The sequence below is a fragment of the Pinus tabuliformis genome, chromosome 8 (assembly GCF_031772625.1).
Source record: "Pinus tabuliformis cultivar Carrire ecotype Pingquan chromosome 8, CPIR1, whole genome shotgun sequence".
Lineage (NCBI taxonomy): Eukaryota > Viridiplantae > Streptophyta > Pinopsida > Pinales > Pinaceae > Pinus > Pinus tabuliformis.
Window position 1 is genome coordinate 834,922,392 of NC_142294.1, and position 26,478 is coordinate 834,948,869.

The 26,478-nt window shown below is 39.4% G+C and overlaps 1 protein-coding gene across 1 annotated transcript in view; it reads right to left on the bottom strand.

The window, feature by feature from the left end:
- The window catches only part of LOC149238175 (chromosome-associated kinesin), a 215,609-nt gene extending 213,904 nt beyond the window's left edge, over window positions 1-1,705 (bottom strand). The window contains exon 1 of the mRNA XM_089372929.1: window positions 1,151-1,705. Within this exon, the coding sequence (XP_089229055.1) occupies window positions 1,151-1,432 (282 nt within the window). The 5' untranslated portion in view covers window positions 1,433-1,705. The remainder of the gene's footprint in view (window positions 1-1,150) is intronic.
- Window positions 1,706-26,478: the final 24,773 nt, after the last annotated feature.

A 26,478-nucleotide genomic window follows, 5' to 3' on the forward strand; every position in this document is an offset into this window, starting at 1 on the left:
GTTACCAATCTAGAAAATCTCTAAATTTCAACAGGTTTTTGCCCAAAACAATCCTCCAAAGTTACCGATTCACCAGTTATTGTTAAAAAAAATTATCTTCCTTGAAATCCATAGAGGACCTCCTAGAGAGCTTCCCCTATTTAATTTCTCCCCTCACTAAGAAGATAGCTAGGGTTTGTACAGGTAAAAACAAGTTTTCCCCCTTACTCCAAGCATTAAATCATTTTCTCATAAATTCAACCCTAAAGACTCCATCACCCAAGTAGGGATAGGCACTGATATCCTTGGTGTTGAACAAAAACTACAAAAGCTTCAATATTTTCGGTCCTTTTATTTTTGTAAGTCCTTCAAGGCACCCCGCTAGGGCTATTTTGTAGGGCTGAATTCAACTAGGGCACCTCTAGGTGAACATTGGACCTAAAGAGGTTTGAATTTAGCCTTATTGAGCCATCTCACTCAAAATCTAGCATGTTACATGGTTAGATTTGCCCCCAAAACGGCTAATGTCATCTTCTCTAAGTAATTTGTGCCCTAGAAAACCCTAACCCTACATAGGGCATCAACATAGGGCCCAATTTGAGGGTTTGTCTTTGAAATGTCTGCACTGTGGATGGGATAGACCACAGAACAATGGTACCCTGGCATATGGCTTACCATTCCTTTTAGTTCACAGGTGGACCAATAGCTCGTTGCCTATGTCCCCCTATTGTTACATTTTACTTTAAACATTACAAATAGCAGCTTTACCAAGTTGAAGAACGAACTAATGTCAGGGGTAACATGAGCCCTAGGATTTCCCCACTCAGCTTCGCGAAGTTTCAATCGTATAACAATATGCTAAGCTTTCAGTCGTTGTAGACAGTTGGTAAAGGTTTTCACAACGTACACCAAGACTGTAAATCTCACGAGGCATATGGAATCTAGATTGTAACGTTCGAAACCCGTGGAGGTTATTGTTAAGCCCTTGAAATTGTTATCAGCTATTATGTATTCCGCTGTTGCTCAGACTACATGCACTTTTTTCCTAATGTGTTTTAATCCAATGATAACAAGGATTGGACCACCACAAATGGTTCGGAAGTTTTCTGAAATTAATCTTGCATATGTCAACACCACTCTACAGGCTCGGTGGAGAAGAGGTGGGAATTACCAGCATTGTTCTGTAATGAACAGTAGAAACCGCCTGTAACTCCCCAACTTGGTCCCTTGCCGATCGAAGCGCAGAGTCGGTGGATTCCACCACTGTTCGCTTCAGTTCCTGGGCCTGCTCCGCTGTATAGACATGCCAAGGCTTCACCACCTCGGACTTCTGTGATCCCGTTCCCTCATTTTTTTCTTCAGTAATTCTGGATAGACCCTCCGCGCTCTCGCTTTCTGTTACAGCTGCAAATGGAGGAGGGGCAGACGGAACATCGGCTGTTGCTTCTGCCATATGCCCGATGTAAGAATTCAAAGGGCTCTATATCCCCCAGAAGGTTTTTTTTGCCGGAAACCCTAAAGCTCCAAGGGTTTTATATGCTCCTCAAATTCTTCACCGTGACTAAATGCGCAGAGAAACAAATTTAGTAGATTGGATTTTATCAAAGCATTCAAGGCCTGTATACCATGCAGAACAGGGACCTTCAATATCCTGTATCATCAGAGACAGAGTAGTAGGAGTGGCCGTCTAAGAAATTTTATGTTGTATCTTATTTATGTTTATGTGTTTCTAGTGTTTTGGCATTGATTATATAATAATTATAAAATCTAATATTTTAGTTCAGAAGGTTGACAATAAGTCTTCACATAACCTAATAGTAATAGTTGGTTAAGGTTAATATATGATAATAAGCTTTGATCTAACATGATTTTTATGTTAATTGAGATAGTGGTGAGTGAGTAGTCTCTCCCACATATAATTGTTAATTAGTTTTGAGATAAGCATGTTTAATCGTCTCTATTTGTATGAATTTGTATGTATGTGAAATAATGGTCTATTTGTATGAATTTGTATGTATGTGAAATAATGGTATGTTTATTTTATTGTAATTAATAATTTAATTTTCATGTTATAGTCCATTTAAATTCAAATTAAATATTAAATTGGTGTTCGTAAGATAAGGGATTTATATGGGTTCATTAATTTGTCTATTAAAGTTTATGGAGATATAGATACTTTATTTCCATTTTTCTTTGAACTTGTGACTTCTTGTGAAGTATAAAACATACTTATCTCTCATTCTCTTTTTGTGAGGCATGTTGTGTGGGTGTAGTAGGTGTGTGAAATAATATCTTCTCTCATAATACTTGAAAATTGAATTTGTATATTAAAGTATGAAATTATACTCATGATAAATAGAATCATGTTTTAGTGGAAAATAAGTGTTATATGGATTATGTTGTGTCGTTACTTTTTTTTAATTTTAAGAAGACATACCTTTTTCTCATCCAATTGGTGTTGGCACTTCATTGATGTGGCAAAACTTTGAGGACAACACTTGATTCATGTGGTGGGAACTTAGGGCAACACTTGATTCATGTGATGGGGCCTTTAGGGCTACAATTGTTGTGATGCAACTTTTAGGGTGACACTTGATTCGTAAGTTGGGACTTTTAGGATGATAATTGATGTGGTGAGGCCTTGAGGGAAATACTTGATTGTGTGATGGTAATTGCTATGGTGGATCCTTAAGGGTGGCATTTGATGGATGTGGTAGGGCTTATAATGTGTCACTTGATTGATGTGGTGAGATCTTGAGGGCGACACTTAATTCATGTAGTGAGATTCTGGAGGTGGTAATTGATTAATCAAGCTTTGAGGGTGACACTTAATTTATGTGGTGGGGCTTTCAAGAGGGTCCTTGATTTATGTGGTGGGGCTTTTAGGGTGACCATTGATATGGTGGGGCCTTGAGGGTGACACATTATTCATGTAGTGGTGTTTTTATGCACACTAGATTGAAAATGAAATAGAAGAACATGCAATATTGCAAGGAAAACAGGACTACAATAATGAAATAAGAGTATTGTGGTGAAAACAAAGTTTTATTAATGAATCAAATAATGAAAAACATTGCAATTTACAGTCATACAAAATAGCTAGAATTGTGGTGGCTAATGTTGTTCCAAATTTTATGCATTACAACCAAGTTCCATACTTCGTCTGTTTTCCTATGTGCCTATGCAGAGAAAACGCTACACAAGTTCTCACTATGGACGAGTTTTTCTCCACATACATCTTCTCCACTCTCTCAATACTTAGCCAATTTTTGGTGTACGGAAGGATTTTGTCCATGTGTTCCCCCGCACAATCAATCATCCATCAATCCTACTCTACACATCCTTACCTTCTACACGTTGCAAACATTTGCATGCTTATTCATTCCGCATACATTGATTCTTATGCATGATAGTTCTCCATAAGTGACATGCCAAGAGGCCACCTCATCAACTTAACTTCCATCCTTTAAGTAAATCTACCATTTCAAGGTTAATTGCAAGCTCATTGAGGGAAGTTTGGTCCTCGAGGTAAAGCAAGCGCTTGATATGGTATTGTGTGAATCACTCTTCAAGTGCTTCATATCATCCTATGTGAATTACTCCCCATCACCTCACGTAGAGAGCGGCCATAGGCATTAACTTCCCGTTGTTGTTTCACATGGCCCAATTGAAGTGGTATGATAGAAGGTAACATCTTATCAATTGCACCAAAGAACGAGGATTTAACAATTAAGCTCCACTAAAACTTCATTGATTTTTCATGCATCTCTAATCACATTATACATATGGCTGCCAAAAGAAAGGGGGTATTTTGTGGGGATACAACAAATACACTCACCCGCCAAGATTAGAGTTTTCAGTGGTCCACTGCATACAAGTGGTATTTGAATCTAGCCCTGAAAGAAAGAAAAAACAACAAAATTTGGACCACGGGGCTGGCAAACACTGCATGTGTTACTGAAGTGCTAATCTCAGAAAAGTGGTTTATCTCTATGGCAATCACTTCGACCATAACTATCAGGCTGGGCATTAATAAGAATCCAATTCTCCTAACTCCCAAGGTATTTAGGAAAATATTTAAGCTATGAGAGCCCAACAGGTAGCTCAAGTTGTCTGAAACCTATGCTTTTCTCGATTCGCAGGGTGACGAGATGAATATCGCCTAGGAATTCTTTCACACTGGGCACAAGTCCCACCAAACACCTCTTTTATTGGTATCTCTACAATTGTTGAGCCATACAGAGATTTCCCCTAGCTATTTGCAAAACTAATGGGACAAGAAAAAACATTAACTATTCCCAAATCAGTTTTGTATGTGCTGTATTAATCCTTCACGAGAGATGTCATCTTCGACTAAGTGGAGGTCATCTGTAATGATATTTCTTTTCAGTTAGTTTAAGATTTAGAGATTTTCATGATTTCTTATCTAGTTATGGCTCTCATTTCATGCCATACTTTTCATGAGTTAACATATAAAAGTATTCTAAATCTAGAGGTAGAACCAATAGAATTATAGTATCCCATAGTATGGAAGCATAATGCTCCATTTCATTTTTATCAAATTCAAGATTTATGAGGGAGGAGCCTTGGAGGATTTCTACTAAAGAATATACTTTCTTATGGGGAAAGGAGATACGCAAGGAAAGGGAAGACCACACTATTGTTAAAATTTATGGATTTCAAGACAAACCCTTCTTACTCCCTAAGTTTGTGATCAATAGATACTTTGTTGGCAAAGTTTATTGACAGTACCACCCATGGTTAATTCTGTTTGAAGGAGAAAATAAAAAGCAATTCATCTCCTCATCTTTTACCATTGGAGAGATCACCATGAGAAATTTTGCTCATCTAATAGAATTCTTCGAGTAATTGAATTCTTCAAATTTTAATTGAAGCATAACCCATCCAAGGATTTGACCCTGAAGGTATATTCTTAAGCATCTGATTTTAGTTAGATATGGAAACTTATTTACAAGGATTTTTGAAGAAAGCAAAGAAAGTCATATCGGCCTATCCAAATAAAAGGAAGCATCCATCCTTGCTAAACAAGGAATCAGGGAAACCAACACCAACGTCAGAGGGAAAACCAAACAAAGAGGTAAAATGTCTATGAGTGCTCAACTGACTTCAACACCACAAGCCATCTCGAGTTCCACTTCTAGTCACAAGAGAAGAGACACTATCCAGATTAGAGGAGAGAGTAATGAAAGGCACTATGGTGGAGGAGATGGAGAGAAGCCACCTCCCCAAGTGACTTTGGAAAAGTCACATATTATTAATTCATCCAAGAGTAATAGTTCTAGTAAAAAAGGGTCTCATAATCCAGGAGGAACTGATGACATGGAGGTTCACAGTATTGCAATGCCTAATTGGGTTACGCCACATATGGTTGAAACCCAAAAATTAATTGAGGAAATTGTTGATGACCAACCGATCACTTTTGAAGACCAATCTTTAACTGTAACCACCCATTCCACATTTCCCTGCTTTTACAAGCTCTCTTGGGTAAACATGAGTTGAGAGTTACTATGACATGACCCGACATCCAAGTTTTAGTTGTGGAAGTGGGGTCTACCAATTGAAAACATAGTTACACCTTCCAAGAGCATCACATCATCCAGATACTAGACAACATATGTTGATGAGCTTGCCCTGGGCTGTAACTTTCTTTTTCACAAACCTAGTAGCCCAGCCACATGCATGCCAAGCCCTCCATGTGGCTAGAAGGTTCCAACCGCATGGACATGCCTTCCTCCATGCAACTATAGCCAGAATTTCTTATTTAAGAGACTGCAGCTATGAAATCAATGCCACTTTTCCAGGCTAACCTATAAGCCACTACCCAAAACTTTCCAGAATCAAGTCTAAAACAAACACAAGTATGCATAACTAATACTCAGGCTCAGATCTTATCCAACATGATAATCTACAGGTCATGAATTCATATGTGTTCATTGTCTCCTTAACTTCATCAAGAACTAATTGCAACAACACTAGCTAGTCCATGCATTCACATAACCATTCAATAGCTCATCAGATCTTGAGCAAGATCCATAATAAGAACACATAATTTAACCGTGCCTATAACCAACATTTAACCAAAATAAATCCATGACAAACCAATTATAAAATCAACACAATAACCAGTACATGTGCTCGTTGATCACAATAAGAAAATAACTCATATTAACATATGAAAATGCCAACCAAGTCAGAGACTTCCACGTACCACCTGACCATAGATTGGGCTTAACCAAAATTGTTGAAAATGCAACAAGATGATGGAGCTTAGTGAAAAGAAGTTGCCTTCACTAAGTGGGCCTGCAGGCTATTTTTGGCGCAAAGTCTATTTTTAGTATATGTCTATTTTTAGACATATGGATCATGGTCTATGAGTTGCATGATGCTATTTATGGATGATTGGTCATGTTGGTAAAAATAGATGGACCTCTATTTTTAGACATATGGGCGGAGTCTATTTTTAGTCTGTCAATCAAAAAATAGAACAGTCGAATATTATTAGCTCTTAATAATATTTGGACTATAAACATTATTTTATCCTCTTGTAGCACTTCAGTTCGAGCTACAGATGTGGCACATGCAACTGCCAGAAGGAAATACGCTTTTCCTATGGGTTAATTGAGCTATTGCATGATGGACTTCAGTTAGAACTCAAGTGATTGAGTTTGGTGGAGTTGATTGAGGAGTTAATGGAGTTGTGTTTAGTTTGACTTAGTTGAACTAGTTGTATTTAGTCTAACTGACAAATACACTAGTGATGAGTGATGTGAATTAATGATTAACTCATAAATCCACTAAAGAATACATCAATTAACTCAGTGCATGGACAGTTCAGTGGAGACAAGTGTTAGAGGTGGGTGAAAGGGTGAGACTACTATCAGTTGTGACTATAGCTGTGCATGATATTTACACAATCATTGATGGAGATTGCCAATGAGGATTGTGCAGTACAAGCCAAGGGAATTCGAACTTGGATCAGATCTATTCTCAACTTGGATTGCGCAGTAGAGGCAGGCAAACAATGGAGGAGATTTGAACCCGTGACTTGTTCAGATCTGAGCTAGTTTGTGTGTAGCAGGTGGAGATAGTATTGAGTACTTGTGAGGAGTATTGTACTATGTATTGTTACATGTTCTCTATCATTATAATATACAGATAGTTAGGGGTTTTCAGCTGTATGCTTTCCCCATTACATACTGTGTTGATATGTGAGATTGATGTCTCAATGTGCGCATGCAATTGTTTTTTAATTCCGCAAATTGATGATCAATGGTAGAGGAGGTTATGTATTATGCATGCATTCCACAAATAGTGTATAATCAGGATAATCTTTGTGAATAAGTGTTATTGTATTCAAATTTCTACATGGTATCTGAGCGAAGTTGATCATCAGATCTATTATTCAGAAAGTGATTACATTTTATTTCTTCAGGCAGAGTCTATAATCGGGCCAGGTAGCCTCTGGATTCATCCTTCTTTTGGAAGGTGAGATATCCGGTAAATGCCCATACAGTCAATCTCTGTACGAGAAATACTTTGTTCTCACAAATTTTAGATCAGAAGCGGTTGAGTTTTGAACTGGTGGAATTCGAATTTGCAGCAATGTTTTCTTGGTGTCGAAGTTGAAATGTCTTTCAACAGATTGCGATTGGAGTATGCCCTTGAAGGCAGCTCAAATTATATTGCATGGAAAGACAGGATGGAGGCGGTGTTAGATGACAATGGGTTGAAGGAGTTCATAGATGTTGAGGTCCCAATGCCTATTGATGCTGCTCAAGTTGAGGCTTGGCAAAATAGGACAACAAAGTGTCGAACGATTCTGTTGGAGGGCATGAAGGATCACATTGTATCCAACCTGCATGGAAAGGCTTCTCCATACTCTTTGCACCATCCATTGCCTCTTTGCACCATCCATTACCTCAACTTGTAAATTTTGTATATAAAACATCATATAAGAGGTTTGTCCTTGACCTTATATTCACCTAACATTCATTTACAAATTAGTTCAGAGTTTGTCAACACTACAATTTCATCAACCCTATGTGTCTTTGTTGCACATAGGGCTACTATGAGTGCATGATAATATTCCTGGTTGTTTGTGTTATCATTCTTATTTGAGAGACTCATTGTCCTTTAAACTTCTTGACTTTCATTATCATACAAATTTTAGGCAATTTCTTTTTTTCATGGGTTTCTAAGAAGAGCTATCTCTAGGTAGAAGGACCATAATTTCACCATTTTGAATATGTGAAGAAATGACAAACATTAATTACCCCGTAAACAATATTAGTTGTCTCAATACTTCCTAGATGTAACTAGCAACTATTCTCTATGCATCAACCTAGTTTTGAGGCATACCTAAGCTATCCTATAATATCCTAAAGCGAATAGTTAAAGCAAGGAAAATATCACTTAACATCAAGAATTTTTAAAACCCCATCTTGTTATAAATGTTGATACTCACTTCTCTCTTTTACACAATATCTTCTACTCTTCTCCCTGCTTTGAATTAGTAGGACATATATCCTCTTCAAAATGGTTTGTTCCAAGTTTATCACTATTATATCCAAGTGAAATGCATAGTATTTCTTATGAAATGTTATCATTTCAAGAAAAAAATTAATCAATAAACAAGTTTTTGATCATTTTTGTGACATAGTTGTTATAGTTACTACTGACCTATATTATAACCCAATGGTCAACCTTTATTATGACCTATTTATCAACCTATAAGATGACTTGATTATTTACCTTGTTCTTGACTTAAATAACACCAAACAAATTTATTGCACAAATATGGTTGAAAATATTTAATACACCAAAAAGGTTGAAATGACAATAAAACTATGACCTCAATAGCAAATAAAAAATAACTATTGAAACTGTGTTTGAAAAATTGGGCTCATGTTGCAATGACCCCCACCACATTTTTCATTTCTCTCGACACATCTTCTTATCATCATAGATTTTAAGTTTATGATGAATTTAGGAGGACATTTTCTTGTTTCTTCTTAGAAAAACTAAGCATCAACTTCATTTGGCTCGATATTATCCACCTTAATACTCCTACCAATGGTAATAATAAGGTTATAAAAAAACTCAAGTAGATTGCAAAGTGAGCAAATGCATTTCTCAATATTCATCACTTCACCTCCAATGTATTCTAATTGTTATATAAGAGTATTGGTGGAGTATTGATAAAATTTAGGTGGATGATCACCCTGCCACCATCCTTCATCTTGAAAACATATCTTTTTCCTTGTGTCAAATCTCAAGTTCATCATAGAACTGTATTGGTGGAACTTCCCAAGCCTGTCCCAAAGATCCTTTGATGTCCACCTTCCCACCTACCCCGAACCCAACGCACTCATCAAAATTGAAATAGACAAGATAAGGAAAATAAAGGAAATGACATTTTCATTTATCGACTACCAATCCTCTTACTTCATAGTTTTAGTATCTTTGTCCTCCATTAATCTATAAATTATATGTTTATAGTGATTTTGATCCACCAACACAAATCCTTAAGCAAATTCTATAATTCTACAATTCTTGTAAGTATTTTTAAGACTGGGTTGCAAGACACAGTGTTAATATATCTTGGGTCCCTTGTTCTTGGATAGTATTGACATGAAGGGTTGGTCACAATTGCTACTCAACTCAATAGCCATTTAATGGATTTAAAGCGAACCCACCTCCAATATTCACGATAGTATCAAAATTCCACGTCAACTTCAATTTTCTTTTACTCCAATGAGTAATGTATGCATGAGTTTCCATTGTTGAATAAATGTATAGCATTTAAAAAAGACCGTGGTTTATAAAATAATTGCAAATAATGTCAGAAATTACCATTTGTTAAAGACATCTATTGGATAAAAATTTGAGATAATAACCATTCATAGACCTTCACCCAAGCCATACCATTAATCCATGGCTCACCGCATTGAAATGTAATGTTTAAGGTGAAAACATGAGAGAGGAGTAACGTTAAACAATTTAGCTCTTCGTGTGGAGCCATGAATTGTCACTCCACTCACTTTTTTTTTTCAAGTTTCCAAATAATTCACACACCTAAGATGACATGGTGTGACCCTAGGAAACAATAGGCAACCTTTTTCACAACACATGTAGCTTGTACAACCCATGTACAGTCTATGGGGAAAAAATATGACCGATGAGTGGGCTCAACCAATTGCCAAATGTAGTGTATGACCTCTCAGAGTGCAACAAGCTTGATATGGGCTCAACCAAACACCAAGGACAACTTATTGTCAAGAGAGATACATTAGTTCACTGAGTTTATTTTCTCCAATAGTCACAAGCATGATGGGATTGGAAATTAGTTAGAACAATACAACATCCCTGTAATAGAAACCATAGATATCTTATCTCATATTAGAATGGATGGTGGGAATTAAATAGTTGTGAGTGTTTTTCATTTTCCCATGGACAATGTAACTATGAAGGATATCCTTATAACTACAACTAACAATGGATTTTCAACCTATTAAAATAAACATAAGTAATAATCTAAATACATAATAGCTTCCATATAACTTACAAATAGAAAATAACACAATAGAGATTCATCACACATGAACACAACATTTATTCTAGAAACCCAAATAAAAAATACAACATCTAACTAGCTTTGGGGAGGCTCTTTATTTCCGTATAGGATACACTATCCTTTGGCTCCTTGCTCAATTTTTAGTCTTCACGAGGGAATTTGGGCCCAATTTCTCTCCCTCGTAGCCAAAGAACCCCTCTTATTTTGCGATGCAAGAGTAAAAAGGAGAATAACTCAGCTGAGGGTTTAGCTAGAAATCTAAGCATCCCTAACTCTTCAACTTCCCCAAGCCTAGTGTATTCTATTTTATCTTTTCTCATTAAGCACTTAGGGAATAATTTTTCATGTTCTATTTTTAAAAATATAATTTAATTTTTGTCTCTTTCTCAATTTTTTCTAATGCATTTTCCTTTCAAGTGCTTACATTTCTCATGTTTACATGGATAGTATTATATTAACACTGGCGTAGACACCAATCAATGTGGCATCAAGCCCTTTAGACCATCAATGTTGTCTCCTACCTTCTCAACAACCTTGAACCTTTCCTATGTCAATCCTCGTAGAACTTGAGTTATAGTTGATTGTTATCATGTGGATCAAATTTGGATCACACTTCCCCATTGGGAGGATTTTGGTCCTTGAAAGATTCGGGGGACACGTGAGGGAACTTGCTTTCAATTTGGTTCCTCATATACAATTTTTATTTTATTGGAGTCTACCCTCTAGGTTAAATTTACCAAATTTCTTGTCATCCTCTACAAGTTACCTATTTCTTTTGTTGTAGAATTGTGTGTTCCTTTAATTCTTCAATAGTGTGAGGTGCAAGGTCTATGAAAGTGGGGAGATTGTCCTCTTATCCATCCAACATGGAGGGCTTGAACGACTTCAAATACTCTGTATTCACAATTGAGCTAGTTTTCATACAAGGAGGCATACTTAATTTGAAAGCATTTTTGTTTGCCTACTCAATGATGTCAAAAGGTACATATCTAGGTGTCTTGAGTTTCTTTTCCACTCCTCATAATTTCTCTTATAGAGCTAAAACTACACCTTACCTCCAACATGAAACTTATGACCTTCTTTGTGTCAATCATTTTTGGCTTAATATTGTTGTTATCTTCTCTCAAGTTACTTTTGTACCTTCAAAAGTATTTTCTTGATCTTGTCCACAAATGTCTTTTCCTTTTTCTCATGTATTTGCAACTCTAGTTTATCATTCTACTATCCATGCACAATTTTAACAATGAGATGGGTAAATAGCTAAGCAACTATCAAAAGGTGATTTCTTGGTGGAAGCATAAAGTGCTCATTTATTTGAATATTGGATGGACACCAACTACTCATCCCAAGACCTTAGATGTTTGCTATCATACACTCTTAACAACTATATCGATGTTTGGTTGGTAACTTCCATTTTTTCATTGCGTTGAGGATAAAATTTGATGGAATACCTTGACTTGGTATCCATTTTCTCCCAAAGTGTTGTCTAAATTCTACCTAATAACTTTCTATATTGAACATATATGATGGATCTTGGAAACCCAACATGTATCTAAACATGATTAAAGAATAATTCAACCACTTAATGTGTAAAGATGGACTTATTTCACAAAACGAATGAACAAAATGAAAGGCACGAAAGGAAATGAAGAACACACACGCACACACACACACACAGAAATATAATGGAGAGCACAATGATATGGTGAAACCCCAACTCTTATTAATAAATTAAATAACATAATATTGTAGAACATAAACTATCTAGAATGGTGGTAGCTATCTCTAAAGAAAGAGACATGAAAACTACATGCATTCACAGAGACTATTACAAGAGGCGAAAAAATGACCATTTAACATAAAAAAGAACCTTATAAGTCAAAAACCCTAACCCTAGAAGATGAAGAGCCAAAAGGTTTGCAAATGCCAAGGTGGTTAGTCGGTACACCAATGTCTCAATGATGCAACTTTTGCATACAATGTCCATTTGGGGTGCTTAGTAGCCCATTGTTAAGAACTATCTGAGGACTACAACTTTTAACTAGGGACATGTTATTCCATGGCAACCTTAGCCCCCTGAATTGCCAATAAACATCATTTAGGGCCTCAAAATGACCTCAAAAGTCCGGGACAAAAAAAACCATAGAAAAATTGCCAAGAACATATAGAACCATTGACTTAGTGGAAGAGGTGGGTGGCCACTAATATCCATCTAGATTAGTCCTCCCTCCTTGGGAAGTAATGGTCTTCATTACATCAGTTTCTCTCATCAGATGGGTAAACTTATGTTGAATTTGGCTCTTTGAGAGCCACTTTCCTTGGTGAAGAAGCCATCCTACTTTGACTTGTATGTACCACTAGCGGGTATCCTTTATCTTGGTGTCCATGATATGATCCACTATATCCTATTCAAAGCATTCAAGATTAAGTTCTATGGGGTGCAAATTTCTCAACGTGTCTAACATAGGTGAAAAATATAGTAGAAGCAACTCCATATTAAATACCAGGTGTAAGCCAAGGAAAGGGAGAAATATTCAATTCAAAATCATTTTCACAAAAATTCTTTGTGATTGTGTGAACCCTATATTAGAGTGGTCAAAGCTTCTTATGGGGGCCTCTAAGGCACTGTCACACGGAATAAGTCGATCTTGCGGACAAGATAGACCTTCCTAAAATCTAAAGAAGACCTAATGACAAGCAAACCAACCAGACACTATCTTTCTCTAAATATGCTTTGATGAACAATAGAAAACAAGTGTTTTTAGGGCCTACCTTAGGTCCAACGCAAGCTTGTGGATGCCCTCGCTCCTTTGATCCAAATGAGCTCCTTTTCACGAATCTGCAAACACAAACAAGGCAAACAAATTAAATAGCACCTGAAAAGCCAATTGCATAAAACATATTTAACATGAAAGTCAAGGAGTCCATGAAACAAATAACATGAGATACTTGTTGAGAAAAATGAGTTTGATTGTATTAATGCAAAAGAAGAAGAACTTTACAACCTTTGCCTTGACGCTATACAAGCTCCTCCCAGGGTCCAGCAAGAAGTCTCCTCTACTTTAACAAGTTTCACTCACTCCCCAATGAAGCCAAAAAGATGTGTGATCTCTTCTCTTAAGCTCAATTAGGAAGTCTTGATTTCACCAGCATTTACCCTAAAAAATGTTCAGCTTCTAACCTCCCTAGCAACCAGCCCAATGCCTGTATTTATAGTGCAACGGAGGGAGGTTACTAAGTCCTCCTTCAAAGGGATAAAGCCCTCCTTCAAAGGGATAGCTCTTCTCATCAAGGGATTAGCTCCTTCTCTTTTGGGATGCACGAACCACCTCAGAGCGAACAATCCACGTCAAAATTCCTTTTAGAAACCTCTAGAATTAACCCAAAGTGAGTTTTTTTAACATAAAACTTGCGCCTTTTGACTTTCACAGGGGTCCGCACCTACACTGTTAGGGACAGAGCAGGCAGGTCCGCAGTTTTTGTCCACAGAAGGTGAAGGACCGCAGATGACCATGAGAGAAAGTGCGGAACCAGAGTTACATTGATTTTTAATGTCTTTCTCTCATTTCTAAAGCTTGATTTGAAGAGCTGAGGTCTGAGACTTGCTTAGGAGGACAGTACAAGTGATGATAGACCCATACTGACTGCAAATAATCATGGTGACGGTATTTTTGTGTAACAGATTGCCCCCTAAAGTGCGAAGTCTGTAGTAGATGAGGATTTCTTATCATTTAGCAAGAGTGAAGTACTTTGTCATTTCAAGGATCATCTTGTGGAGAGCCCAGTTGGAACCTGTAAAAACATTCAATGCAAGATATATATATATGAGATCATATCATCGCTGAGGTAGGCATTCCCATACTTAGATTAAAACTGACTAGAAAAACTAACTACTGCTCTGATATAGGAATGATCTTGTAAAACATCACAAGTAAAGACTCATGTGGACACAGTATGGACGCAGCCATCTGTTTATGAATAATCCATTATATAATGAATACAAAATTCCTTGCAGCCTGGATTGTAGAAACTAGATCCAGGGTCTTCATTTCTACTTCCCGAAACAGTATGATTCTATCCATGCGAATAAATGTGTTGATGTCGAACATGGTAGAAACCACTTGATTACCAGTCAATGATGTAAACTGTTAACAAGTGTGAGAGAAACCACTAGTGATGTCAATGGCTCTCAAAGTACCCAGTACAATCCATGAGATGTGAATAAATGTGTTGATGTCGAACATGTCACGGAATCCTTTGATCGAAAGTCAATGATGTAAATTGTCGTCAAAGGCGAGAAACCTGCCATTGAGGCATGCAGACTTCAAGGTACTGACGATTCCTAAATCATCTTTCTAGATAATGAGCTGATGTCGATAGAAAGCGATCCGTCGTAGGCAAGCCCACAACACGAAATCATAGATCAAGTTGAAGAAATTTAGTTGCAAGGACTAACTCAGGGATGGTCAAAATGGATGACAGATATTTTGCAAATGAATGGCTTATTGGCAGTGACCTCTTGAACACATAACGACACGACATATGGCTTGGTGACAATTGACCCAAAGTTAATACCCAGAAATTGGTTGAAGACTTTCAATGTGGTTTGATCAACTGTTAGGCAAAGGATTTCCCAACCCAGGTGAATGAAAGTGTCGTGTTCAAGAGTGGTTACAAAGTATGACAAACAGGCTCATTTTTCTCTCTTTTCCCCCACCATTTCTGGTAAGTACCTCTTTGTTTTTGACAAGCTTGAGGAGGATAACATTTGCTTGATTATAAGCTCATCCTTCGGATGAGTCCAACTTAGTTTAAATTCGAACCCTAAGAAGGAGTGGTTCGTTCCTATTTGTAATTGAACAAGTCCTTTACTGTGAAATTTTAACGAGTCCAGTATAGGGGAAACTCGGCGTTTTTCAATTTTAGAGAGTCTAAAAAAACTTAAGAAGACTCCAGGGTTGACCTTTTTCGTAAATTTGTGTCTCCCAAGCCCGAAAAAGTATAAAATAATACTTGAGAGAACCGCTTGATCTTTTATGACCAAGGAGTACTTTTCGTTATTAGTGCCCTTGACCCTAAAAAGTAAAAAAGCGATCAATGACACGTCATTTTATAACCAATATCAAATTTGAAACGACAAAAATCCGGCAATCTTTTCATGTTTTTACGGTCGGAAAAGAGCTGTAAGTGGACCGTCTTTTAATTCCGTTTTAACGAGTTTAAAAGAAACACTCGACAATCTTTTCATGTTTTAGGAGTCAGAAAAGAGCTCAAAGATGACTCTACATGTTTTTTCGTCGAAAATGATAGATTTCGCCTGAATAATCCTTTATTCTGCACAAAAACACAAACATTACTCATACCTGTTTGAAATGGATAAAAATGTCGCAAAATACCTTTTCAAAGTGAAACATAAACAAATTTGCAATTTATTTACTCAAAAAACTTATAAAAAGGGCCTTTGTCAATTCATTTTTACCATTTGAGTTTGGGTGAGAAAATAGTGCTTTTGCTCAGAAAACTTCCCGTGAAGATTGCGGAAAATCCAACCGTCGGAATCGAACGTCGTCTTCTCCAGGTAATCCACATCATCCCACTCTTCATTTTTAACTGTTTAATTTTTTTGTTTTAGTCATTTATTTCATTTTTGGGAGGGTTTTTAGGCGCCAAACCCGCGCGCGAGGGCCCACAGGTTTACCATTGCAGGCTTGCGGACCCTGACTTTTTCTCCAGTGGGAAAAATCTCGGGGTCCGCACCTTCCGTGTAGAAAAAGTGCGGTCCCGCGCATTGTGTCTAACCTGGAGGGTGCGGTCCCCGCCGCAAGGGTTTTTAACCCAAAAATTCTCAAAAATTTACCACACAAAATATTTTCTAGCATTTTAATTTGCCTTTATACTTGATGCAGAGAGTACATCATGCTAGATTGGCGTGAACGAGAGCATGAGGACGTGGATGCTGCCGCATGGAATCATCAGCCTTCACTTGATGCTTTGAGGGCGCGCGGCTTGTATAAATTCTGGGCCATTCCTAGCATGAGGGCTCAGGTGGATTTCTTACAGTGGCTGGTTGACAGATGGAGCATACAGGACCAGTGTTTTTTCATCGGCGGCCACTAGCTCGAGATCGAGCTGGCGGACATATATTTCTTGACTAGTTTGCCTAAGAGAGGCGAAGACTTGACTCTGCACGGGACTAGGCCAGGTGGCCAGTCTGTCGATAGCCTCCGGCTAGAGTATTGCAACAGCCAGGCTAGAGACAAAGGGATAGACATAACGACCATATCCCGTCCTGAGCTCATGGTGATTGCGTTCACTGTCACCAGACTTTGCGGAGCTACCGCATTACATATTGCCACCGGATCCTAGATGCGTATGGCAGTTGATTGCTTTCGAGGCACCATCTTCAACTGGTGCGATGCCGTGTTGGCCAATGTGAAAGGCCAACTGACCACGGCCAAGAACGGACGACTAAAGACCTTTGGTTATGGGGCTTTAGTCGTGAGTTTTGGTCTGGAGAAGGTTCCTATGCTGATCCCACAACACCTTACTGTTGGAGCTGGGCTTCCTCGAGAGCCCAAACTGATGCGATGGGTCGCAGTCATGGCCCGTCACCCGGACGAGAGGACAGAGGTTGCTCGATTCAAACCTGAGTATTTCCAATGGCTGGAAAACCAAGTCTTTTCTATTCAGGACTTCCCTTATGCTGAGATAGATTTTCGTGGTGACCCAGACATGGTTCTTCCACCAAGAGAGCAGTGGGACGAGTCAGGTAAAATCCTTTTCAACATTTTTTATTTTAATTTTTTGTTATTTTTTTCATCGTCTCAAAATTGATAGTAAAAATTTCAAATGCAGATGTGGGTCCACAGCGACCAGCCGCTCTCCGGCCTTACGAGAGGAGGCAACCAGTTGCACCCGCGCCAGCCCCACAGGACGAATCAGCAGAGGTTTTGGCCGAGTTGGAGGGTCATCTCGAGCGCTTGATAGGAGATATTCCTGAGACCACTATAGACGACATTCCTCGTCGACTTCAGCGCTATGTGATTGGAGTCCCGGGACCTTTTAGGAGGTTCCTTTGCAAGGTGGCCCATGCAATGGTTTCTTATAGAGATCATCACCAGTGATAGGATGATCACCTATTGTGGGCACATGTGACATTTTTGTTTTTTGTACTTATCATTTTTGCCGATCATAAGGTGTTTTTCAACCTATGGTTTTAAATTTACATGTATGATTATTGCAAATGTCTATTTAACATTCGAGAAGCAATTGCATCTGCTAATGTATTTAAAGATCTTGGAATATGCTGATATTCAATGTAATCAAATTCATGTTCCAAGAGACGCACTCTCAAAAATAATCTTAATAACACTGGATTTCTAATGGCATACACTCTATTAAGCTGTAATACAATGAGTTCAGAATCTAACCTCACTATCAAACTCCGAATCCCAAATGCAATACATTCAGATAATAACTCAATCACTGCACTATACTCGGCAATGTTGTTTGTTGTTTGACCGAGGCTTACCCCATGCATAGATACTAACTCGTCATAGGGCGAATAGATAACCCAAGCTGCGGAAGAGATGTTCCGTGTATTACGACAAGCACCATCAGCGAAACCAATGTATGTTTGGAGAGGCACCGACATCTGCAATATCAAGAGTAAAACCAAGATAAGCAGGAATAATGACGAAAAACACTCTCTAAGCTAAGTACACTGTTTAAACTAAAACACACCAGCTAGAAAGAAAAAACTATCCTAACTAAAAATCTCCATACCCATTTTTTAAAGCATAATACCTTTTCAAGTAAAGGCCATTTCTGGGTTTACCCAAAGAGTCCCCGTCAAAGTCTACCAATTCATAAGCCCCTTTGGCTAGCTTTCGCTTGACAACATAGGGACCATGCCACATAGGAACGAATTTTCCAGCACCTAATTTATCATTAGCTTGATCATAAACTAAGACTAGATCTCCTTCCGAAAAATTTCGAGGGGTCACATTTCGATCATACTGAGCTTTCATTCGTTTTGCGTGAGTCTCGATCGCCAATGCAGCATCACGTCGATTCTCATCTAATTGAGCCAAGTATAACAAACGCTTTTCCTCTTCGGAAGTGGCTGGAAGTAACTCGATGACCATTTGTAGTGACGGGATTTCGCATTCAATGGGTAACACAGCTTCCAAACCATAGACTAGTTGGAAAGGAGTGAACCCTGTTGATGTTTTTACTAAAGTTCGGTATGCCCAAAGCGCTGAAAATAACATGTTGTGCCAATTCGACCGATGAATCCCAATGATTCATCAGATCATGATAACTAAAACTTTGTTGATGGATTCAACCAGACCATTCGCTTGTGGATAATAAGGGGTTGAACTATCGTGACGTAAACCAAGCTGGCCTGTAAGTTCGGTCATCATAACGTTTCGAAAATGACACCCATGATCAGTGATTATCGCTTGTGGGACACCAAACCTAGCAATTATATGATTGAACATGAAAATTGCAGCTGTCTTGCCATCTGCCTCGAATGTAGGCATCGCCTCGGCCCACTTAGTAAAATAATCTACCGCAAGGATGATATACGCATGCCCCCCGGCCGAGTGAGGGTTACATGTAATAAAATCGATACCCCATTTGGAAAAAGGACCAACGACAATTATAGGGTGGAGAGGAGCAGGTGGAGCGTGCATCTTACGATAAAAAATCTGGCAGTTGTGGAATTTTTGGAACACCGTAATACAATCTTTAAATAAAGACGGCTAGAAGTAGCCAACGCGCAATATCTTTTGGGATGTGGCAAACCCAAACATATGACCACCACACGCTCCAGAGTGATAGTCATTTAGAACCCTTTCAGCTTCCTTGTGAGTTAAGCAACGTCGAAAAACAGAATCCGCCCCACGGCGATAAAGAGTATCTCCAATAATCCTGAATTGTTGGGACTGGAATCGAATTTTTCGACGTTCTGACCTTGAAATTTCAAGCTGAAAGGATTAGGTCTGGAGATAAACGATGATATCCCCATACCAAGGATCTAAAGTGCTGATTAGAAACAAGGATTTGTCCACAATGGGCTCCTCCGCCACAGTTTCCGTGTCAGCACGCGGGAAGTCACATGTTAACTCCGCAAAAACTAAAGATTTCTTAGACTTGGATTTCTTGAATTCCAAGTCGAACTCCTGCAAGATAACAATCCATTTAGAGTACTTGCCCCCTAGCAATTACTTGGTCAAAATGTAGATCATAGGGTTGCAATCCGAAATTACCATAGTTTTACGTAGTAAAATGTAGTGACGAAAATGTTGGACAGCTTGAACGGCTGCCAATGCCAATTTCTCCACATGTGAGTATTTTAGCTCAGTTGGATTTAAAGTTCGACTAAGGTAATATATCACATGTTCAGTTCCGAATTCATCTTCCTGAACTAAGACTATTCCAATGGTGGAATGAGAGGCGATGAGATACAAGAAGTAATCCTGGTTGTAGTTGGGAGGATGTAACAACGGTGCATGGGTCAACGCATGTTTGAGTGCATCAAAAGATTTCTTAGCTATCTCATCCCAATAGAATGGTGTATTCAACAACCGGGTAAAACCCTTTGTAACCTCGGCGTAGTTAGAAATGAATCGTCGTAAAAAGTTTGTTTTCCCCTGTAAACTTTGGAGTTGGCGAAGACTCGAAGGAGGAGGCAATTTGATGATAGCTTCGACCTTCAAGGGATCAACGCGAATGCCGGCTTTCGAAACTACAAATCCCAGTAATCAACCCGTTTCTATACAGAAGACACATTTGTGTAGGTTCAACCGAATCCGATAATGCCTACACCTCATAAAAATTGCTCGTAAATGGACGAGGTGATCAACTCGATGTAAGGAATGAGCAAGCAAGTCATCGAGATACGGCTGCACAATGTGTTTGATGTCATGAAACGCATAAGACATCGCCCTTTGAAAAGTTTCTCCAGCATTCTTAAGCCCAAAAGGTAATTTGCAATAAGCAAATGTCCCCCATGGACAAATGAAAGCCGTTTTTGGTTGATCGGTAGGTAGAATGTTGATTTGATTGTATCCGGAAAAACCGTCCTCAAAGGAAAATATTTCGCTGCCAGCACAATCATCAATAATTTGATCGATATAGTGAGTTGGGTAATTGTCCTTTGGACAGGCTCGATTAATATCCCTATAGTCGATGCATATTCTTATTGTTCCCTGCTTTTTGTTAACCAGAACAATATTCGATACCCAATCCGTTAACGGGATCGGATAAATGAAACCTGATTTCAATAATTTTTCAACTTCTGCTTTAATTGCAGCAACTTTTCGTGGGTGAATCTGATGCAAACGTTGCTGGACGGGTTTAGCGTCCGGGTAAGTCTTGATCTCATGAACAACAATCGCGGGATCAATTCCTGGCATTTCCTCATAGAACCAGGCAAACACGTCACGAAATTCTTGAAATAGGGCCTTATATAACTGAATTTCGTCATCTATACACGAGGCACCTATATGAATGTTCTCAACAATTCCGGGCTTAACCGAAATGTCAATAGGAATAGTTCGAGAGATGTTTCCCAAGTTTAACTCTGAATCGGGATGTTTCATTGGATTCTGAGGTTCCTTGACATATTCAGTTGTAAAAATTGATGAGAAATCATTTTCAAAACGATCAATCTCGGGTAAAAACGAAGATCTGTGATGGAGATCTTCCCATGGTAAATCATCTACACATAGGATTTCACGAATTTGCTCATCAAAGTGAACAAGTTCAGAAAACGTGATTAAATCCAAGGTTGATGTGAAAAGTGATTCCTCACGGACCACATTCATTAAGTCATTTTCGGTTTAACATGGGTCGGCAAAATACTGCATGGCTTCATAGGCAATTTCATATGGACTCAAAAGCATGGTATTACCAAATGAGTCTATCTCAGATTCAGAAGGGACAATCCAAGGATCATCATAAATAATGGTTCCTGATGTAATCATATGAATAGTTGCAAATGAAGATGATGCGTTGATCGCAGGAAAAGGAAAAGTTCCCAGTAAACCGGCATCTTTAACGAGTCCTACTCCAACATCCTTATATGGGATAGTTGTTTTACCAACATGCTGAATACTCTCCGAAGAGGCTGGGTCGGATGAAAGTAAGCCAGCTGGTCTATTGTTACGATCTTTCCATTGTGTGGAAACTTTATTACTCGAAAGACCGATGAAACGACCGCTATCATAGCGTAAGACCAACTTCGACCCAAGAGAAGGTTGTAATCTAGAGGGGCATCAACCACCTCCACATCTAAACTAACGGTTTTTCCTTCGACCCCTATAGACAAATCCTGTAGAATGCCAAAAGGATGAAACCCACGGCCATCAAAGGCCTTTAGAATCGTCGGGGATTGATTTAGCGAAGGAGAACCAAGCGATCTCCAGCACTATATCGACATAATACACGTTGAGGCTCCCTCATCAATTACAGTCCGATGTATAGGCCTGCTTTTGACTATCACTGGAATCTGGAAAGCCATTTGATGAGGCAAACGCGGTGTACTATTTTCTAGATCAAAGATTATTAGGTTCCGGTCCTGAACATCAACAGCTCCTATAGCCGACAAAAGTAATTTACGTTGTGCTGGACATGATTGCAGCACTTCCAAAGCCAACATTGCTGAGGGTGAAACAGCTAATCCTCAACAATGTTATAATTCTGAGCCGCTCTCGCATGTGGATTGAAAACTGACTTTCGAAGTATACCCTTGGCGGGCGGTTTGATTACCAAGTCTGGATTAGGTTTCTCGATCTGTAGTGGATCGGAACCGGGAGCTGAGGTTGATGGATTAGAATGAGAAGATTCTGCTTCTTTACCATCAACAGAACTCTTACTACCATAATCTTGCGATCAAGTCGCAATCCTAACATGGGACATCATCAGTATGGGTTCTTCATTGGCACTCGAGGATGAACCTATCATCTTACTGTCTTGAGCCAGAAAAGGATCCTTCAAAACAGCAGGAGTTTGGGAACCCTTGACAATCTTCGCAACCTCTGCACGATGAGGGCAGTCTCGTGTAAAATGTTCATCGTCACAAATGAGACAAGGATAACGAGGTTTGCGCTTTTCATCATTGGATTCCGCCTTTTTAGGTTTCTCCTTTGAACTTTTGTCAGTTTTATTCTTCTTCTTTCCTTTCTTCTTCCCACTGGATCTTGATTTGGCTGTAGATGACTCTACAACGTGAATATCGGCGGAAATCTCTGCAGAAGAATCTCCTGTTGGGGAATCAGGAAAGTTTATGATAGGGGCAGAATTCTTGGAAGACTTCTTCTTGCTTTTAGTGTTAACCGTGCCAATCATACCATCGGCGGCATGAGATCCTGAAGGAGCTGCAGTGATTTGATTTTGCTTGGGAAGATCGGGGATTTTTTCGTGTAACGTACCCGACTGAGTATAGACCAAGTCAAGGTACTGTGCTTGAGCAATGACTTTCTCCTCAGTAACAACTCCGGCTTTAGCAACATCTTCAGTGATCTTCGGCAACAAAGATTTTACAAACCACTCAGCCGATCTGATCTGGAATAAATACCTTCACTAAACGTCGTCGACGTCTCCACTCATGAATATGATCTGAAATGTAAGTGGATGTCGATTGTTTTAGCGAAGTCAACAATTCCGTGCCATTGTCATATCGGACTGGCAATTGAAAATGAGTCAAAAACGAGGTAGCTAACTGACTAAAACTATAAAAAGTGCCTCGTGGTAACTCAATGTACCACTTGGCCGCGAGACCAATTAGAGTGCGCTGGAAAAGTCTAAGATGGATTGAATCATCTGTAATGGAGTTAGACGCACACTAGAGGTGGTAATTCATCACATGGTTCGACGGGTCCTCTCCTAATTTACCTTCGAACTTGGGAATGTCACTGGGTAACTTATTCGGCATTGGCGGCCAAAATGAAAGATAATTAATGGGATCGTTCGTTAGGCGCGACAAGTCAAGTAAGTCCAAAGTTGCGATAAACGACAACTGCCGATTAGGATCCCTAAAACTCTAGGTCACGAGACCAGCCCCAGGAGGAGGATATCCAGGATAACTAGGAATAGGAATGGCGTTCGGGATATTGTATCCTCCTGGAAAACCAGGATTAACAGGACCGTATTGGGGTTGTTGAGGTTGTTGATAAGTGTACCTAGGGTACGGTTGATACTGATAGACTGGCTGCTGCACAGCAGGACAGAATTGGTATTGTCCCTGGTAAGGTTGATAGGTGAATTGTGGTTGACTTGTGACAACCGTACTTAAACCAGGTTGTCCTATAGGCATCTGAACTGAAGTTTGAATCGTAGATCCAGACGGTGGTAAAGATGTCTGAGGAGTAGATACAGGAAGAGTAGAAACCGGAGCTGTCGATACTCCAGAAGTAGGTGGGGTAGATTGAACAGATATTGCGGCAATTGTAGCAGTTGTTTGAGGCGGAGTACGAGGTGTACTAGGCCCAGGCTGAGAAACTACCGAAGGTACAGAAGTTTGAATGTTAGACTGGACTGGTTGTTGGGGTGAACCAGAAACTAAGGGTTGTCCAGTTTGAGATGACAACTGTACACTTGGCTGCAACACCTGTTGGGTTTGCGATGGATCCCACACTATATTCATTCCGGGGTACTGACCCATAACAGGTTGAGAATGCTGAGGACCATAACCGGTTTGATGGTAGGATTGATAATTGAAAGGTACATTTCTCGTTCCTTGAACATACGTTTGACCTTGGGGTGGTTGGAAACCTTGGTTCGAGTACTGACCTTGGGGTTGATACCCTTGAGGCACATACTGATACTGTGGTTGACCTTGAGGTATAAATTGATACTGGGGTTGACCCTGGGGTACATATTGAGTCCGGGGTTGACCTTGAGGAACGTACTGTCCCATAGGTATGTACTGTCCTTGAGGTTGCCCCCCAGATGCAAATTGTGTACCTTGAGGTTGCCCCCCAGGCGTTAATTGAGGCTGCCCCCCAGGCGGTAACTGGCCACCTTGAGGTTGAGGATTGGGAATAGAACCTGACATCATAAGAATGTCTTCTACGCTCAACGGCTTAGTATCATTGTTTCCAATTAATAACCCTTGCTCAATGGGTTGAGGAGATGCTCCCGAAAAATTACCAGAAAGTGACTGATACCCAGAGGGAACAGAAGGACCGCCGTACAAAAAAGATTCGAGCGATTGAGTAAACATGGATGACTGTCCTGCCATATTGATGGGAGTATAAAAACCTCTAGGTGTTGGATGATAAGGAGCACGAGGTGGTGAAAAACTTAACCCTTAGTTTTCTAGAAAATTAGTCAAAGAAAGATACCAAGAACTACTCCTAGGTGGACTGTAAAAAATTGATTCACGCTCCCTTAGCTCAATAACAGGTTGATTTTTAGGGATAGGGATGCCTACTTCTTCTTCCGGAGCAAGTTCTTCAATAGCAATAAGTCGAGAAGGAAGATCTTGGGTGATTACTATTTCTACCCTAGGTGAACCAGGACCACTAGAAGTTGGAGAAACAAACCCCAATGTCGGAGTAGCAGAAAATTCACTTTCGGGCTCGGATATTTCGGGTTCTTCACCTATATCACTAGTAGATGAAAAGCTACCAGCGATTTCGGAGACAGACACTGACTGTGGATTATACTCTGCTACTAACGGTTGGAAATTAGGATGTACTATCAAAGAAGATTCTCCTTCCTCAGGTGACCGAACTCTACTCTCTCTAGGAGTTACGAGGACTTTCAAGCCTTCGATCTAGCTCGGTACTTCCTAAGGAGGTTGGCCCCGAAGTCTACGGGACTTCCTTAGTAACTCAGCCACGTTTACAAACTCAGGAGACTGGCCCCGAAGTCTACGGGACTGTCTTGGTAATTCAGCCACAGTTAAAGACTTTTAACTACTTCACACGCAAACAAAGTAAAATCTCAATGAAAAGCACCTAAAGTCTCTAAAGAACCAAACAAATTTGAATCACACGCCTAAAGAATCTAGGAGATCAAACACACACAAACAGTAACTTTCCAGACTTAAAACACTAGTTGGTGATGAAATCCAACATCGCAGAGTTCAATACAGAAATGGTGGTTGGAACAGTTACCCCGGCAACTTGCTTAATGAATAGACTGGCACAAGTTTCTCCACTTAACCGTCTCGAGTGAAGAGAACCCCCTAGAAAATCCAAGTGAGTCTAGCCGACGTCTTCTCCAGGTACAGTGGGATCTTCCCACCACTGTCACCTCAGGAAGAGTCCTAAAGAATATGGCCACTAAGGTTACCAACTGAGACAAATATACCTGGGGGAATAGTCTACGATCCGATACGCACGCAAGGGCAGAGTAGCAAGTTCAATCCCCTTGAAGGCTCCTTGACATAATCCAAGGTTTACCAACAAGTGACCCCAGGCTCCTCGACAATGGTTAATCCGAGGTTTACCGTTTTTAATACGTGAATATCTGGCGTCGTTCCCAATGAGGAAGGATTGATTCCCACACTGGTTCGAACACGATCTCGTGCTTCTCCTTTAAGAGGAGCTTTCCCAGAGCATAAATGCAACAATTGGATTTCTTCCCTACCACAAGATACAACTACTTGTTTGTTTTTACTGTCTTGGAGAGTTAATTACTCTCCTACTCCAAGACACTAGCCTAAGCTAAGTTGGTGTATCAGAGCCCTAGAAATAAAAATATTACTAGGTGAATTTTACTTTAAGCGTTAATTTTAATGGTTTTTGTTTAAGTCCAAAGGTGCGGAGATGGAACTCGTGGTATGAAGACTCGACTCAAAATCACTAAAAATGCACCTAAGATGATCTAAACAATCTTTTTCTCTTCGATGAACTTCTAAACTAAGAAAGAGTTTGAGAATGCAAATA